This window comes from Dipteris shenzhenensis, chromosome 3 (assembly GCF_047967505.1).
Source record: "Dipteris shenzhenensis isolate YYH24624 ecotype China chromosome 3, Dip_SZ_1.0, whole genome shotgun sequence".
Taxonomy (NCBI): domain Eukaryota; kingdom Viridiplantae; phylum Streptophyta; class Polypodiopsida; order Gleicheniales; family Dipteridaceae; genus Dipteris; species Dipteris shenzhenensis.
In genome coordinates, this window is record NC_141598.1 from 2,516,505 (window position 1) to 2,532,918 (window position 16,414).

The 16,414-nt window shown below is 41.6% G+C and overlaps 1 protein-coding gene across 10 annotated transcripts in view; it reads right to left on the reverse strand.

Annotated features, from left to right (window-relative positions):
• LOC147903227 (caffeoyl-CoA O-methyltransferase-like) overlaps positions 1-16,414 on the reverse strand; it is a 111,063-nt gene that overhangs the window by 35,503 nt on the left and 59,146 nt on the right. For all 10 annotated transcript variants that reach the window (XM_087372636.1, XM_087372634.1, XM_087372635.1 and 7 more), the window contains 2 exons: positions 4,316-4,383; positions 4,114-4,183 (listed from right to left, as the gene is read on the reverse strand). In XM_087372636.1, the coding sequence (XP_087228762.1) occupies positions 4,114-4,183; positions 4,316-4,383 (138 nt within the window). The remainder of the gene's footprint in view (positions 1-4,113; positions 4,184-4,315; positions 4,384-16,414) is intronic.

The following is a 16,414-nucleotide window of genomic DNA, read 5'->3' on the forward strand; positions in this document are numbered from 1 at the left end:
ATGGGTAGATCCCGAATAGCCAAAAAAGCTTTGCCAAAGCAAGAAGTAGGAAACTGAACCTGGAGATGCTGCTATAAAAAAAGTAGAAAGCTACAAGTCGTAGGCCAATGCCAAAAAAGGTGAGGCAAAGATTCCCGGGAGCCAAACAGCTGTGACAAACACCAAAAGCAATATGTCTAATGTTCTAGGAGTTGGCCAAATGGAATAAGTACAAGCATCACGCACCACAAAAAAACATGTTGACAAAGAGGAAGTTTGCAGCTGCACACTGCTGCAATCTTTTGCGCCACCACTTTGCATTACAATTGGTAGACCAAATCCAAGGTGGAGGCATCAATACCTTATACAAACTGGTCACTGAGACATCAGCCAATAGTAATGACGAGTGTGGACCCTGGTAGTGCCGAGCCCAATCCGTAAGACAATAAGTGAGCTCTAGTTTTGGCACCGATAAGGAACATTGAAGCATTGAGAAAGATAATGCCAAAGAGGTCAATAATGCAGCCCAAACTATATTGCCTGACTACTGTAGGAAAAGATAATAATGTATTTGCATGAAGCAACTCACCCACCAACCGAATCCCTTTGGATGAGATGAAATAACAGCGTCTCGGTTTCTACAATGCAAGGGGATGATCAAACACCTTTGACCAAGGCAAACTCTCGGCACGCAAGGAATTTACATCAAGAGAGTTGCACCATGCTATTTGAGATGAGAAATAATTTCTTTCCAATCCGAAAACATTAGAGAGACAAAGGGGCGACCCTTAACTCTGCCATCAATATCCAAAAGAAAAATCCCACTGAGTTGGGTTGTGCATATTCAAAATATTCAGACCCCCACGCATCTTTGGCAAGCAGAGGTGGTCCATGGAAAGTAATCTAATGCTCTTATGTCCATGCTTCAAGTGCCAAAAAATATCCATAAGGGTGGACATGGAACATGCAATATTCTTCTTACCAAACATCATCAAAGGTAAGAAGAGCCGTACATAGGCATCCAAAATTGATTGTCCAATACATGCAATGCCCAAGTAGCTCATTTCCAATATAAGCTTTGCAAGCACCCGATTTGTTTGTTGGCAGTTCCATCCCAAGGGACAACCAAGATGGCAAACAAGCTAATTTGGCAAAACAATTTCCCCAGACCCAGAGAGTGATGCTGGTCTTTAGCATGCAAAAGTAGAAGCTTTGACTTTTGAAAGTATACCTGCAAGCCAACAACCATGATAAAGCACGCATGAGTTGGGAAAAATCCTTCTCAGTATTATTTGGAGTGAAGAGGAACATCAGCATAAGCTTATGGAATCATGAGCTTTTTTCCATGAATCTCCAAACCATGCAAGGCATTAGTAGCCATAACATGATCTATGTATCAACGCATTGGATGAGTGGATATCGCAAAAAGCAATGCACTAAGAGGGCATCCCTATCTACCGAGCGATATAGAGTCCATGATAAAAAATGTCCCAAGACAAAATGCAAGTAGCTTTACTGTCTTAGTACATCCAATAAATAGCATGCTGCATTTTTTCCCCAAACCCAAACATTGCATGGTCTGAGAGGCAAAGTCCCACGGTACAATCTCAAATGCTTCAGGAATGTCTGCTTATAACAAAAGTACAACTTCTTGAGTGTACTTTGAATATTTTATCCCAACATAGGCATTGGCAATGGTATCCGTGATATGTCTAAGAGGTATGAAGCCATATTCAGTAAGATGTAGACCATCATGCAGGACAAAGAAGCATATGAAGGATAGAGATGATGAAAAAAGTAAAAGCAGCAAATCATCAGACACCAGTGATAGTGAGCGTGGAAGAAGCAAGACGAGACATCAAAGGAAGAAGAAGCGACATGTGAAGACTTCACTACGATGACACTACTTCTTCACATGAGTCCAGCGATGAAGGCAACGTGGGAAAGGCCATCTTGAAAGCACTCAAGCTTTGTGATAAGAAGAAGTCTGGTAAGATTAATCGCAAAACTTTTTCTTTTCCAAAATATGATGGTAAAAGAGATGGACAAGCTTTACTTGCGTGGATTAGTTCTTTCAATCAATACTTTTTGGGAGAACGGTACGAAGAGATCGAGAAGGTAAAACTTGCTGCAAGTCACATGACAAGCAATGCACGATTATGGTGGAGTGTGGTTGCCGAAAGCACTCATGTTCCAAAGACATGGGAAGCATTCAAAGCTATTGACCATCATATTAGCAACCAACTTATAAATGACTGGCATAAGCGTAATAGGTCTCCAATCAATAAACGATTCACAGAGATGCTTCTTTGGGAGAAGCTTGGCCAAACCTTTCTTCCAGGCATCGAGCATTTCCTGATTTTGCCAAGCATAATTAATCATGTGCAATAAAATAGGCTTGACGGCATCCCAATATGCACGGAAGAACTCCATTGACCATCCCAACCCAAAGACTTCCATTTGCCACTTGATTTTAATGCATCAGTCAGCTCCCTTTCTTTGAAAGGTGCCTCAAACTGCAGAGCTTGGTTAGGAGTGATAAAAGGAGAGACATGCTGCTCCTATTGCACCAACAAAACCTCCTGCGAACAGGATTCCAGATTCCTAAACTATCAGGGCAAAGTGAGTGACACGGGCCTGAGCAAGGTGCAACCATGAGGAAGTCTAACAAGCATCAGGTGTCAAAACCCATCAAATGTTTTTGGCCTGCCTCTTACAGTGTAGACTTTTCAAAAATTCTATAGAGGAGCAATCTTTATGAAAGAGAGCCTTTTGCCTGGCCTTAGTTTCCCATTTGGCAATTTTTATGTGGTCATTGCTCTATAACAAATGCTTAGCTTGACATAGACACGCAAGCTTAGGCTGAGTTCAATCCCAGACATGACTGAATTCTGTCAGATTTTGGCAGTTGATTTTAGCTTCAGCAACTGCCTTCCATAAGTCATGCAGGTAATTCTTCCCATTCTCACGAATTACAAATTGCACTTGAGAGGCAAAAGCATTCCATGCATGATAATATCAATCTGGCATTGTTCCCAAAGAGGTGCAACGGCATCACAAACCATTTGCTTACACTCATTATGCTCTAAATAATGCGCATATTTTTTTTGGGTGAAATCCATTTTTCATTATTACAGAAAATAGTCCTTAAAAAAGGGACAGCCAGTTACAAGCATCAGAAGATATCATTATATAACAAGAAGGCAGGATAATCTAAATGCCGCACATGTAGACAATCATAAATCACACTCACGCGTGCGCACAATCATAAAATCACACACACAGAGGCGCGCACGCGCGCACACATGCATGCCCGCATGCACACGTGCACAAACACACATGTTGATTCTAAACATGATAACTGTAGACTAGCTCTATAATCAAGTGATAAGCCAACACGAACAACATTGACTATGAGCTTTAACGACAACACTTACACGTGAGCTTGTAGCTCTAGCCTCTCTCCTCTCTTCCAATGACAGTCTGAAACCCATCATCTCCCTTTCGTTGGCATTCACCCTCATTCGTCACATTGGCAAGTTGATTCTCCCATTGGTGGAATGAGTTTCCCAACCTCTAATTGGTTAGTCTCTTATGATTTATCTCATTGTATTCCATCGGTCTGATCCTCACGATTCCCTAGTGCACCAGATCGTTAATATCCTATGTCGATCCTCTGGCTCTTTGATAGTTTTATAACTCCTCCATATGCAGCTCCTTGTAGCTTGAGATACTCTCCTTCTTCCAATTCGACTTGGGACTAGTGAGTTATCAATCTAACTTGATGACTTGCAGTGGACCAAGTGAGCTCAAGTGCCAAATTACCTCGGCTGGCATCAACTGTGTTGACGGACCTTTCCTTGCTATCTCTCGGTCATCGATGGCAGCTTGATGGTGTTAAATGTATCACAAGCCCATGGTCACCTCAGATGGACCACATTTTTCTATAACACTTTTTATAGCAAATTACGGTTCTTTTAATGTCAATCATGTACCCCCAACTAGTACAGCATAAGATCCCAATTTCCAACAAATAAGCAATTATTAGAGCCACATCGTATAGCTTGAGAGGAAACACAAATGAAGAATTTAAAAATGTGACAAATTTTCAATTTGCATGAAAAGAGTGCATACCAATTGAAGAAGTAACTCGTAGTATTTGCCATAATTTCTTTTGTCAGCATCCAAGAAAGAAAAATCATAACTGTGCAATACCATATAAAAGATATACAGAAGCATGTAGATTAGCACCCTAAGCCTTGATATATGGTCTGGTTTAGAATCTAGATACAATGAATCTACTTCAATTCAATTTGCACACAGATTACATGCTCACCTATTAGCCTCTCCATCATCCACCAAGTCCTTCAATGTATCGAGCGCAGTCCCATGTCGAATATCTACCTGTGTAAGGATTACTACTTGTGACAAATGTAACCTTTATTGAGACATGTGGCTTATCCTAATTTAAGAGGCAAAAACCACAAGAACATGTAGCTGAATATAACAGCCTCAAAAAGATTATTGAAACTTAAAAAATACTACAAATATATGCATAGTTTGTAACAGACTTTTCTTAAACAGTCGTGGGCTGATTATTCAAACATTTTTCTCATTGAGAAAGAAACTTTCAGACATGAGTCTTACTAAATGAGGCCTTATTAAACTTGGGTTGCTTCTTGTTCTTGTAAAAGATTCTGTGGATGAAATGTGTAACTCCTACCTGCATTGGATTGTCAGCACTATTGGAGAACTTCTAGAGCAATTCAAGGATTCAAGCATGTACTCAAGCACTTAAAAGTTGCTTGAGGGTTGTTCCACTATATGAAGTTGAAATAAATTAGCTCCAAGTACCAAGCATAATTGATAATGGCTTAGCTGGTGGTATTGATTACACAGTTCAATAAGATCATGAGTATAATTTCTCACAACATAGTCTAAAGCAAAAAAGGGTCCCAAGTAAACATGTTCAAGGCCTGAACCTTCTATAATACCTATTAAATACTCTATTTCGCTCTCTAAGTGATATTGCATTACAATGCTTTATCAGCTTTGTTAAATGAAGCATCCTTGAAATAACAATCCAATATCTATATCTGTTTAATGAACATTTTCAACCTTCTCAACGTTGGGAGTTTGTTGAGCTTCAGATTTGAGACATGTCTCATAACATTCATTTGGACTAATCTTTAAGAAACTAGTAGAGCTGTTAAGTTTCCTTGACTAACTCCATCATAGTCCAAAGCTCAGAAGTTTGCCTTCCTTTTAGATGTGTTTACTATGCTTCAATAGTGGAGTGAGCCCTTTAGATCCTAGGGGAAGTGGCCATTGGTTCGAGATGGGCGGCGGCTCCTCATGGGCCCCCAACGGAATGAGATTCAGAGCACAGAGACCTTGAACTGCACTATCTAAAACTGTAATGGTACCCTATTGTCAGATCCAGGGAATTTCTCAGAGTCTTACACGGACAAGATATAGCCTTTTACACAAAGACCCATCAGAGCCCAGAGCACCCCTTTGCCTATTGTCAATGGATACTCTTGGGAGGCAGCATTTTGAGACGAGACCCATGAGATAGGTGCAGCACGGCGGAGAGCAAGGGGAGTGGAAGTTCTTTATAGATAATCTCTCATTGGAATGATCTCCGTCGAGAGGTGCAACGCACATGCCAAACTTCTGTGGATTTGGATTCGATGCCCTTCTTGAGAGGACCTTTTCATTACAATATGTTATGCGAGACCTTACAATTGTCTCAAGACCTACGCAAGGAGACTGAGACCTCACCATATGCAGCCCTATACCTGGACATCATGGATTTCTCGAGTCGCGGGGAAGTCCTCCTGGTGTGGGACTCCAACGTGAGGAAAGGTACACATCAGCCATCAATTCCGGATTTTCGTGAGGATTCTATCTAATTACCAGCTGTTGATCTAGACGAGGCTAGGATGTCCTGAGTCTCTGCAGACATACAAGCACCGATCACATCCTCTAGGTTTGCACTCCTAGACAAGGGCACGATACATGATCTTATTATTCAGGGGGAGTGACATTTCAGCGACAAAGTGGAAGAGAGTTGAGAGGCTACATGTGACTATGGGATCCAGGATGATTCGAAGTAAGCCCTCGGTCCCCCATCAAATTATACGAGCAGAGTTCGCCATGACCCCTCTAGGCAGCAAAGATCAAGATTCTGCAACAAACGCATAAGTTGAAGGGCGTCACAATATGATAGTACTAGAATATAGGTATGATCTATAATAACTATGAGAGTTGCTATGCACTCTCTAGGAGATGCCATGTGCACTTCCTCTCTCCTTGGAGATATAGTAGTTTTGTTTTCTTGATGTGTACCTTCGTCTCAAAGGAGGCCTTCTGCGGACGTTAATAAATATTTCTTTCTTTCTTTCTCTCTCTCACACACTAGCAAAGGTAGGGACAGAGGAGCACTTCCTATGCACTTGCCCAGGATACTATGAGATGCGAGGACAGTACCACTGTCTCTTTCAGAAGGGACACAGTTTTGGGCCACTCTCCTGGTTGTTCGAAAAGTGCATTATGCTGCTCGGGGGTTTTTTTGAGGTTATTATGACAGATGAACTACACAAACAGATGCTCCTTGAACACTCCCCTTTGTTTTATGGGCAGCAGATGGTGCTTGTTTTGCCCTGGTCGCCCACCAAGGAGTATCAGGATTTAATTCGCCATCGATGTCCAGTACGGGTGGAAGTGGTTGACTTCCCTCAGTGCTTGGCTTCTCTCTGACCCAAAATTGTAGCATCATTGGGTAAGGTAGTGTGCCCTTCGCAGCCAAATGGGAACTCCAACCGATTTTGCATTTTGTGGGATACTGATCATCCCACTCCTGACTCCTATTCTCTTACGGTGAATCAGGTGGATATGGGCAGTGCTTTTTACAAGCTAAAGTGGGACCTGTTTGCAGGTGCATGTTTTGAATGTAAGAAGTTTGGCCACATGGCTTCTCAGTGCCCTCTTGTTATGCACAAAAGGCCTTTGGAAAATATGCCTTCTCAAATGCCTACTAAAGAAATGATGGGTCAGCCCGTTTTCAAACAGAAGGATGTCAAGCCTCTTACTTCAGCTCAGGAAAAAGGCAAGACACCTGTTGTGTCCAATGGGAATGCCTCTCCCTCTATGCCTTCCACCTCTCAGCCCAAAGGGAAAGACAAAACTTTGCAGGAGGTTTGGCAGACTCCCTAAAAAAACTGTCGTTGCTAGACGACCTTAACCTTCTCGCACTTGGAATGGTGCATCCTCGACTGGTCATACTCCTTAAGAAAATTCAGGAGTGGGTGTTACATGGGCAGCTGTGATAGCCAGTCGAACTCTCTTTCCCAAAGAAGATATTGTTGGTTTGTTGTCCACTTCTCAACCAGTTGTAATACCTCAGGGCCAGGGTCCGGATCTTGAGGTTGATATGCAGGCCTGATTTCAGTTCTCTCTCTGCTGTACATAATCTATAAATATGATGTCGAAACTTACATGTTTGACACTTAATGTACAGGGTTTGTGTGATGCTTCTAAATGGAAGACGGTCTGGGAGTATCTCAATCACTTACAGCCAGATGTGGTAGCTTTGCAGGAACATAATCGGCATGTGTATGCTGGACAGCAAGGTCATTTTCACGGTTATGAGATTTTCTATGCTGGACAGCATTCCTTTTCGGGAGTGGTCTTTCTGATCAAGCATGATCTTCATCCCTCTGTGGCCTTCAATGATTCACAAGACAGATGGATGGTTATGCAATGCATTGTACAGGGTGCTAACTTTGAATTTGCATCTGTCTATGCTCCTCAATCCTCCCATCATCGAGGATAGATTTGGGAAGATATGCAGAGGTATCCATAGGCAGTATGCTTTTCTTTGTGGTGACTTCAACAATGCTTAGACAGGGGATAATACATCTAGCCATACACATATGTTGGCCTCTGAGAGACAGAGCTGGTCTAAATTGTTGCTTGATTTCAATTTTGCTGATCTTTGGACAGCATCTTATCCATTGCTGCCTGGGTTTACTTTCCAGCACAATGCTCAATCTACATACAAAGCTAAACTGGACAAGTGGTACAGAGTTGATCCTCAGCATTCTGATACTTTTACTACTACCTTGTCAGTTGATTATGCATTTCAGCATTCTGATCATGCACCTCTATGTTTGAGGATTTTTCTGCATGACATGCCGGATGATAGGCTTCCACAGAGAAGGCTCCTCATGGTTAACAATAACTATGATCATTTTGAGGCCTTGGTGTATGATGCGTGTCAACGTCTTTCACTTTAGAGTTTTATTGATACTGATTATGCCTGGGATGCATTTGTTGCTCGTATGCAATCTGTTATTCACGATTATGGCAAAAATTATCTCAAAACATTGAGGGATATGGTTGCTCGGGCAAAATCTACCTATCACTCTTTGACTGAACTCAGTCATTTTTTGTCTTTGTCTCTTGAAGAAAGCACATCTTTATGCCAAGCTAGACATTGTTTGCAAAGTAATGATCTTAGAAAAATTGCCAAATGGGAGACAAGAGCTCGTCAACGAGCTTTCTTGGATAAAGGTTGCTCGTCGAAGGGTTTTTTTAAGAGCTTACATCATAAGCGACATTGTCGTACTCTACTTTCTGATGGACATTGGACTTCCTCTCGAGCTCAACTTGTTGTAGCTTGTGTTCATCATTTTTCCAGGCAGTTTGGACAGGCTGATCCTCTTTCTCCGGCAGTATTGGCATCTCAGACTCAATTACTGCAGCATCTTTTCCCTATTGTTTCGCATGTACAAGCTCTTGAGCTTGAATGCCCTTTCACTGAAACAGAATTGAACACTGCTGTCCAATCATGTGGTAAATGGAAATCTCCGAGATGGGATGGCCTTACAGTGGAATTTTTTCTTGAATACTAGGATCTTCTCAAGCCCATTTTGCTGCGTATGATCAACCATGCCTGGGAACAGCAACATATGCCAGTTTCTTGGAAAAAAGGGCTAGTAAAGCTTCTTCCCAAAAAGCAAATTTGTGAATCATTGAAGAACCATTACTCTTATGAATATCATTTATAAAATCATCACCAAAATGGTGGTTGATCATATTAAAGGATACTTGCATGATGGTTTACATCCTGCACAATATGGTTTTGTTCCTCGCACGCATATCACTGATAATATCGCAAATGCTTATGTTGGAATTGAGTAAGCCGAATACACAGAGCAGGATGTTCTTTTACTGCAAGTTGATATTGCCAAGGCTTTTGATATTGTTCAATGGGACTTCATCTCTCAGACAATGCATGCTTTGGGATTTGGGCACAAATTGCAGCATATCATATACTGGCTTTATAGTGACAGTCAAGCTGTTTGCATTCTTTCTGACTCTTCGTTGTTCGGTGCATCAAGGCTGTCCACTTAGTGCGCTCTTGTATGCTATAGCCACGCACCCCATGCTTCAATATATGGATCATCTCATAGCTACGGATAAGCTATATGGTTTGGAAATTCATGACAATAAACCATTGCTTGCTCAAGCTTATGCAGATGATTCTTTTTTCACTCCCCGCAATACAGAGCACGATCTTTCTGAGCTAATGCAAGCTCTTTCTTTATATGGTTTAGCTGCTCGGCTTCGTGTAAATTTTCAGAAATCAAAATTGTTGCCCTTGCATTCCAATGAATGGCACTCTCTTTTATGGCTTGGAGAAATCATCCCACCAACTCAATTGGTTCGTCATCTTGGCTATCCTTTGAGTTGGACACTTTCTTCTCGTCAACGATCTGATTGGATTCTCGCAACTCTCAAGAAAAAGCTAGAGTACTGGAAATTGGCAAATTTGGCCTCTGCATGTTCGTCTTCGAATTGTGCAATCTATTTTGATGGCGTATATTCAATTCTACTTGCCTCTTATTATGTTCAGCAAGGCTGATCTTGCCTCTTTTATGTCTGAGGTTTTGGAAATCTTCTGGTGTTCTCGCCATGGTAAAAAAAGCTTGCGTTTGCTTCAGGTACAGCAGCTTTGTTCTCCAAAGATGCATGGAGGTCTTGATATTCTCAATATCCATCTGCACATTCTTGCTCATAAGAGGAAACTCATGCTGCAGTTTTTGCAAGATTCTCAACCATGGGCTGCCATGATTCATCATTTACTCTTGCGTGTTGAATCGCCAGCTTTTGGTCATTGGCAGCTTTCCCAGTGGGAGTTTCTTTTTGGTTCTGTGACAGGTAAAATCCCTAGCTGTCCTTTGGTTTCTCATTTGTTAATGGATTGGAAACATACCCTTTCCCACTTGGATTGGCATGGCAGTGATTCCTTGCAGGGCAACTCTTTCAGAGCTGAAAGTATACATTGGTCTAGAGTGTTCGCCCTTCCTTTGGCTTTGCAGGAGCCTCGACGTTCGTATTTTCTAAGTCTCAAGGGGATTCGTTTGGTTTAGGATGTTGTTGATGATGCTGGATTTCCCCTTACTTTTCCTTTGGTCGTTGCCAAATTTGGCCTTGGAATGCATTATCATCCACTTTGGCATAAGATTACTTTGATGCTCCAACCTTTTCAGCCGGTTCCTTCATTGCATCTATAGGATCGTCTTCAAGACTAGATACTTTCTTCTATGGGCTTGTCATGCCGTCCTCTGCAGTTTGCACATATTACTGTCTCTTCTCTTTATAAAGTTCTACTTCCTCCACCATTTATCTCGCAAAAGGCAAATCAGCTTTAGCATCTTAATTGTCCTATGAAATGGTGGCGGAAACGTTTGAGACAGATTTGGCATTCTAAGATTCCTCTCCATCAGCAGGTTTTCTTGTGGAGAGTTTTGTTGGGTGTTCTTCCTCATGGACAGCTCTTGGCATGACAACATATTGCTTCCTCTATTTGTCGCAGATGTCTGGCTCCGAGAGACACTGTGCCTCATCTCTTTTGGCATTGTCCTTCCTCTTGTGCTTTCTTGGACTTCCTTGGGCAGATTTTGAGAGCTCGGTTTCCTCAAATTGCTTTTGGCAAGTTCTTCTGGCTTTTTGGTGTACATCCACCAGACAGGAGTTTAATTTCTTTCTTGTTTGGGTTCGGTACTGGGCACTTTGGACTCTCTGAAAGGATCGCAATAATAGGGTGTTTGGTGATCCTATTTTTTCAAATTTCTCTTTCTTTAGACACTCTTTGTAGCAATCGCTTTTTGATTGCTTGCAATCTCGTGTCTTTGATCATGATGTATATTGGTCCTACAGTGAGATTTCCTCTTGATGTATTATAGCTCTCCCTTTCTGGGATAGCTTTTTTTGTAATATAATGACTCAAAAATTCCACCCAAAAGAAAAAGAGTGTGTGTGTGTGTGTATTGTATAATACCCATCTTCTCGACAGTTTCGATTCTCTTCGACAGCGGCTACAAGCAAGATTCCCAACTCTTCTCTTCGGGAAATTTTTCTGGCTCTTTGCTTTTCATCCATAACGACCGGAGTTTCATCTTTTCTTTGTTTGGGCTCGCTATTGGCACTTTGAACTTTATGGACAGCTCGCAATTCTAAAGTCTTTAGTGATCCCAATTTTTCTTTGTTTGCTTTCTTTAAGCGTTCTCTGCAGCAATCTTTCTTTGATTGCTTGCAAACTCGCCAAATAGATCAGGATGTATATTTGGCTTATACTGAGATCTTCAATTGATGTAATTTCCAGCGCCTCTTTTCTGAGGTGACTATTCTTGTAATATAATCAATCAAAGTTTTCACCCCAAAAAAAAGTGTGTACAATACTCTGTGTGTGTGTGTGTGTGTGTGTGTGTGTGTGTGTGTGTGCGGAGGTGGTTGGCATATTGTTTTCTGGTGTTTGGGTTCGGTACTGGGCAATCTGGACTCTCTGGAAGGATCGCAATCATAGGGTCTTTGGTGATCCTGTTTTTTCCGATTTCTCTTTCATCAGATACTCTTTGCAGCAGTCGCTTTTCTATTGCTTGCAATCACGATCGTGTCTTTGATCATGATGTATATTTTGTCCTACAGTGAGATTTTCTCTTGATGTATTATAGCTCTCGCCCCTTTGTGTTGATTTTGCTTGGGAAGCTTTTGTTACACGAATGCAAGCAGTCATTCATAATTATGGCAACAGCTACATGAAGACCTTGTGGGACAATGTTGCTCTGGATAAATTTCAGTGTCAGCAGTCTTTGACAGAGCTAAGTCACTTCAGGAATCTTTCTTCTCAATAAAGCCAAATTTTATGTCGGGCACGATATTATCTGCAATGTAATCACAATAGGAAAATAGCCAAATGGGAGACACGTGCGCAACAGAGAACTTTTTTGGATAAAGGCTACTCCTCTAAAGCATTTTTTAAAGGGCTGCATTACAGAAGGTCTTTCACAAAATATTTGCAGGGCTTTGTTATCCGATGGTGTCTGGACTTCTTCTAGGGCACAGCTTGTTGCAACTTGTATTCGACATTTTTCTTCTCAGTTTGGGAAAGCAGATTTACCTTCGCAGGAGGTCATTTCAGCAAGGGAAAAATTATTACAGCATGTCACTCCAATTGTCTCACCGGCACAGGCCTTGGATTTGGAAGCTCCTTTCACTGAAAGAGAGTTAAGTGATGCTGTTAAATCATGTGGTAGATGGAAATCTCCTAGAATTTTTCTCGGCTCTTTGGGATCTGCTGAAAATGCCTTTGCTGCAAATAATCAATATTTCTTGGCAAAATCAATATATGCCGAATTCTCGGAAGAAAGGGTTGGTCAAACTTCTTCCCAAGAAGCCCATTTGTGAATCATTGGCTGATTGGAGGCCTATTACTTTGATGCTAGTGATATACAAGATCATCACCAAAATGGTGGTTGATCGGATTAAGGAATATTTACATGATGGCCTGCATCCAGCTCAGTATGGTTTTATTCCAAGATGGCATATTTTTTATAATATTGCCAATGATTATGTTGGGATTGAGTATGCCAAGTACACAAAGCAAGATGTACACAAAGCAAGATGTGCTTATTCTACGGGTGGATATTGCAAAGGCATTTAAAACCATTCAATGGGATTCTATAGCTCAAACCATGCAAGCTTTGGGATTTGGTCAGAAATTGCAGCATGTCATCTTCTGGCTTTATCAGGATAGCAAAGCTGCATGCATTTTGTCTAAAGACTTATCAGAGCCCTGGACGCTTGGATGTTCAATCCGGCAAGGTTGCCCTCTCGGTGCTATCTTATATGCTATATCCACGCATCCAATGCTTCAATATATTGATCACTTGGTGGCGATAGATATACTACATGGGTTGGTAATTCCTGCAAGTCGCTCATTGGCTGCTTAGACTTATGCAGATGATTCATTTTTCATGCCAAAAAACACTCCAAGGGATCTTTCGTCGCTTATGCAGGCTCTCTCTTTGTATGGATTGGTTACTGGCCTTAACATTAATTTTCAGGAAATCCCGTTTGCTACCATTGCACTCTTAAGGATTGACAAAGACTGCTCTAGCTGGGGGAAATTGTTCCACCAACTCAGCTGATTCGTCATCTTGGATATCCTCTAGGTTGGAGCATTACTCCCCGTCAATAGATTGATTAGGTTCTCGCTAAATTGAAGAAAAAATTGGAATATTGGAAGTTGGCTACTTTACTGTTGCATGTCCGTCTTCGCATTGTTCAGTCTATCTTGGTAGCTCATATTCACTTTTATCTGCCATTGATTTTTTTCACTAAGGGGGATCTGTCTTCCTTCATGTCCACCATTATGGAAATTTTCTAGCAAGAAAAGCTTACGGATACTTTCAGTATAGAGATTATGCTCACCCAAATTGCATGGAGGGCTGAATATTCTTAATATTCATGTGCACATTTTAGCTCACAAAGGCAAAATGATGCTTCAGTTTCTTCAAGATGATCAAACTTGGGCTGCTATGATGCGCTCCTTACTTGTTCACATCACAATTCCTGCTTTTGGTTTTTGGCAACCCACGCAGTGGGATTTTCTTTTGGGCTGCATTGATGGCAAAGTCAAAGGTTGCCCTATGGTTTCTCAGATGTTTCTAGATTGGAAGCATATTCTTTCACTTGGAATGGAATGGAAGAGAATCTTTACAAGGTAACTCTTTGCGAGCTGAGAGCATCCATTGGTCACAGGTTTCTTCTCCTCCCTTAGCCTTGCAGCAGGAGCCCCGGCACTCTTATTTTCTTAATACAAAAGGGAATTCCAATATTGTTGATGTTATTAAGGATGATGGCACTCTTTTATCCTTCCCTTTGGCTGCTGCAAAATATGGTTTGGGCATGCACTATCGTCCGCTATGGCAAGTCATTACTCGAATGCTTCAGCCATTTCAACCAGTACCGCCTTTAGAACTTCAAGATAGGCTTCACGATTGGACTCTTCTTCCTTTATACTCGTCCATTCGTCCTTTGAAGCTGTCTCATATAACAGTATCTTCTTTATATAAAGTTTTGTCATCACCACCCTGGGTATCGGATAGGGCCAATCAGATTTGGGCATTGCACCGTCCAATCAAATGGTGGAGAAAGAGATTGAAACAAATTTGGCACTCCAAGGTTCCATTATGCCAAAAAGTCTTTTTATGACGTGTTATGTTGGGGGTTGTTCCGTTTCGACAGTTTTTATCATGCAGACGTATTGCTCCAGCTATCTGTCGTCGGTGTTTAACTCCAAGGGATTCATTATCTCATATCTTTTGGCATTGCAGAGCTTCTTGGGCATCCTCCGACACAAATTGAGAATGCGATTTTCTTAGGCTTCTTTTGGCAAGCTTTTCTAGTTATTTGGGATCCATCCTAAATGGATGGATTTTGATTTGTTCTTTACCTGGGTTCGCTACTAGGCACTCTGAACTCTCTAGAAAGCTAGAAACCACAGAGTCTTTGGTGATCCACTTTTTTCTACTTTTGTTTTCTTCCGTCGTTCTTTGCAACAATCGCTCTTCGATTGTTTGCAAACTCACTGAATATATCAGGATGTATATTTTTCCTACAAGGACATTTTCACTTGATATAATATTTCAGCTTGCCGGTTTTTTTCTGGGTAGCTATCTTGTAATATAAAGCATTCAGAGTTTTCACAAAAAAAACAAAAAAAAAAGAGTGTGTGTGTGTGTGTGTGTGTGTGTGTAAGCATACATACGTAAAGATTCCCTTCAAGCCAAACATCTTGCCTTATAATGAGATATTCTGAGATTGTATTTGCATGTCTTTTGCATGTCTTCTATTAGGGGACTGCTTTTTTGTAATATAAGCTACATGAATTCACACAAAAAAAGTCTGTGTATATAAATGTACATGGCTTGTTGGCCTTTCTTATGGTTTCTAGTTCTGATTAATAGTTGTCCCACCTTGGGTCAGCTATGAATGTACATTCTTCTTAATGGAAAGTTCATTCACTGAAAGAAAAGTGTGTGTGTACATTCATAGCTGTCTCAAAGTGAGACAGCTACTACTCATGTGCAAAAAGAAACTGAAAATAAAATATATGATAACTGCTCCAGTAAAGAACAGCTAGTACAAGAAAGCTAAAAAGTGTGTGTGCGCGCGCGCGGGGAGAGCTTGGAGATCAGGTCAAGAGACAGAGCGCCGTACAACTCCTTCCTCTGCCCGTACACCTGTACGGCTGCCGTACAGGTGTACTGTACGTCAGTACGGACAAACCGTACGCTCAGTTCTGCTCGCCCTGTGCAACCTGTGTAATCCCGTTCCAAACTCTGTGTGTGTGTGCGTTGACATCGTTCTCTCTTCCGTAGCCGTCTTTTGTGCCTCCGTACACTTTTGTCATCTCCGTACCGTTTCAACTCGCCTGCCTTCCGTCAGCATCCTTGTTCTCGCCAGGAACCCCGTGCAGTTTTTTTGTCCATACATTTGTACGGTCGCCGTACGGCGTCCGTACGTTCATACGATTCCGTACCAATTTGGCCTTCCTGTACAGTCCGACTCCCCCCCCGTGCAGCCTGTATCTACTACAGCACAGCTCATCATCGTCTGTACACTTTTGGTACCTCTTGCCGTACAGTTTTTAGGGTTTTTCTGCTCCGGTGTCTTCCCTAGCAGTCCTGTGTCTTCTGCCAAAATCTCACTTATCCCTCTGCTCTCTCCTTACCAGTTATACTCTCCTTCTCCTCTCTTTTACTTTCTTTGGGACTGGTTTTTTTGGCTCTTGCTATCCTTTTACAGATATTTCATTCTCAAGCTCCCTTTTTTACAAAGTCATGGCAGAGTATTCATATGAAAAAACGTTTCAAAAGGAGCGCTCGGCTCCTTGCAAGAAGCAAAAGCAGGTTGAGGGTCAGCATGACCCGATGCATGATACTCTTGAGGCTCAACTGGTATATGATGTAATGCATGAAGGATTTGCAGATACGCGAAAAGACTGGAAAGACTTGGTTCCTTCAGTTGGCCTCATGATTGAGGTCGATGAAATTGTGGATCCAGTCAGAGAATATGCCAA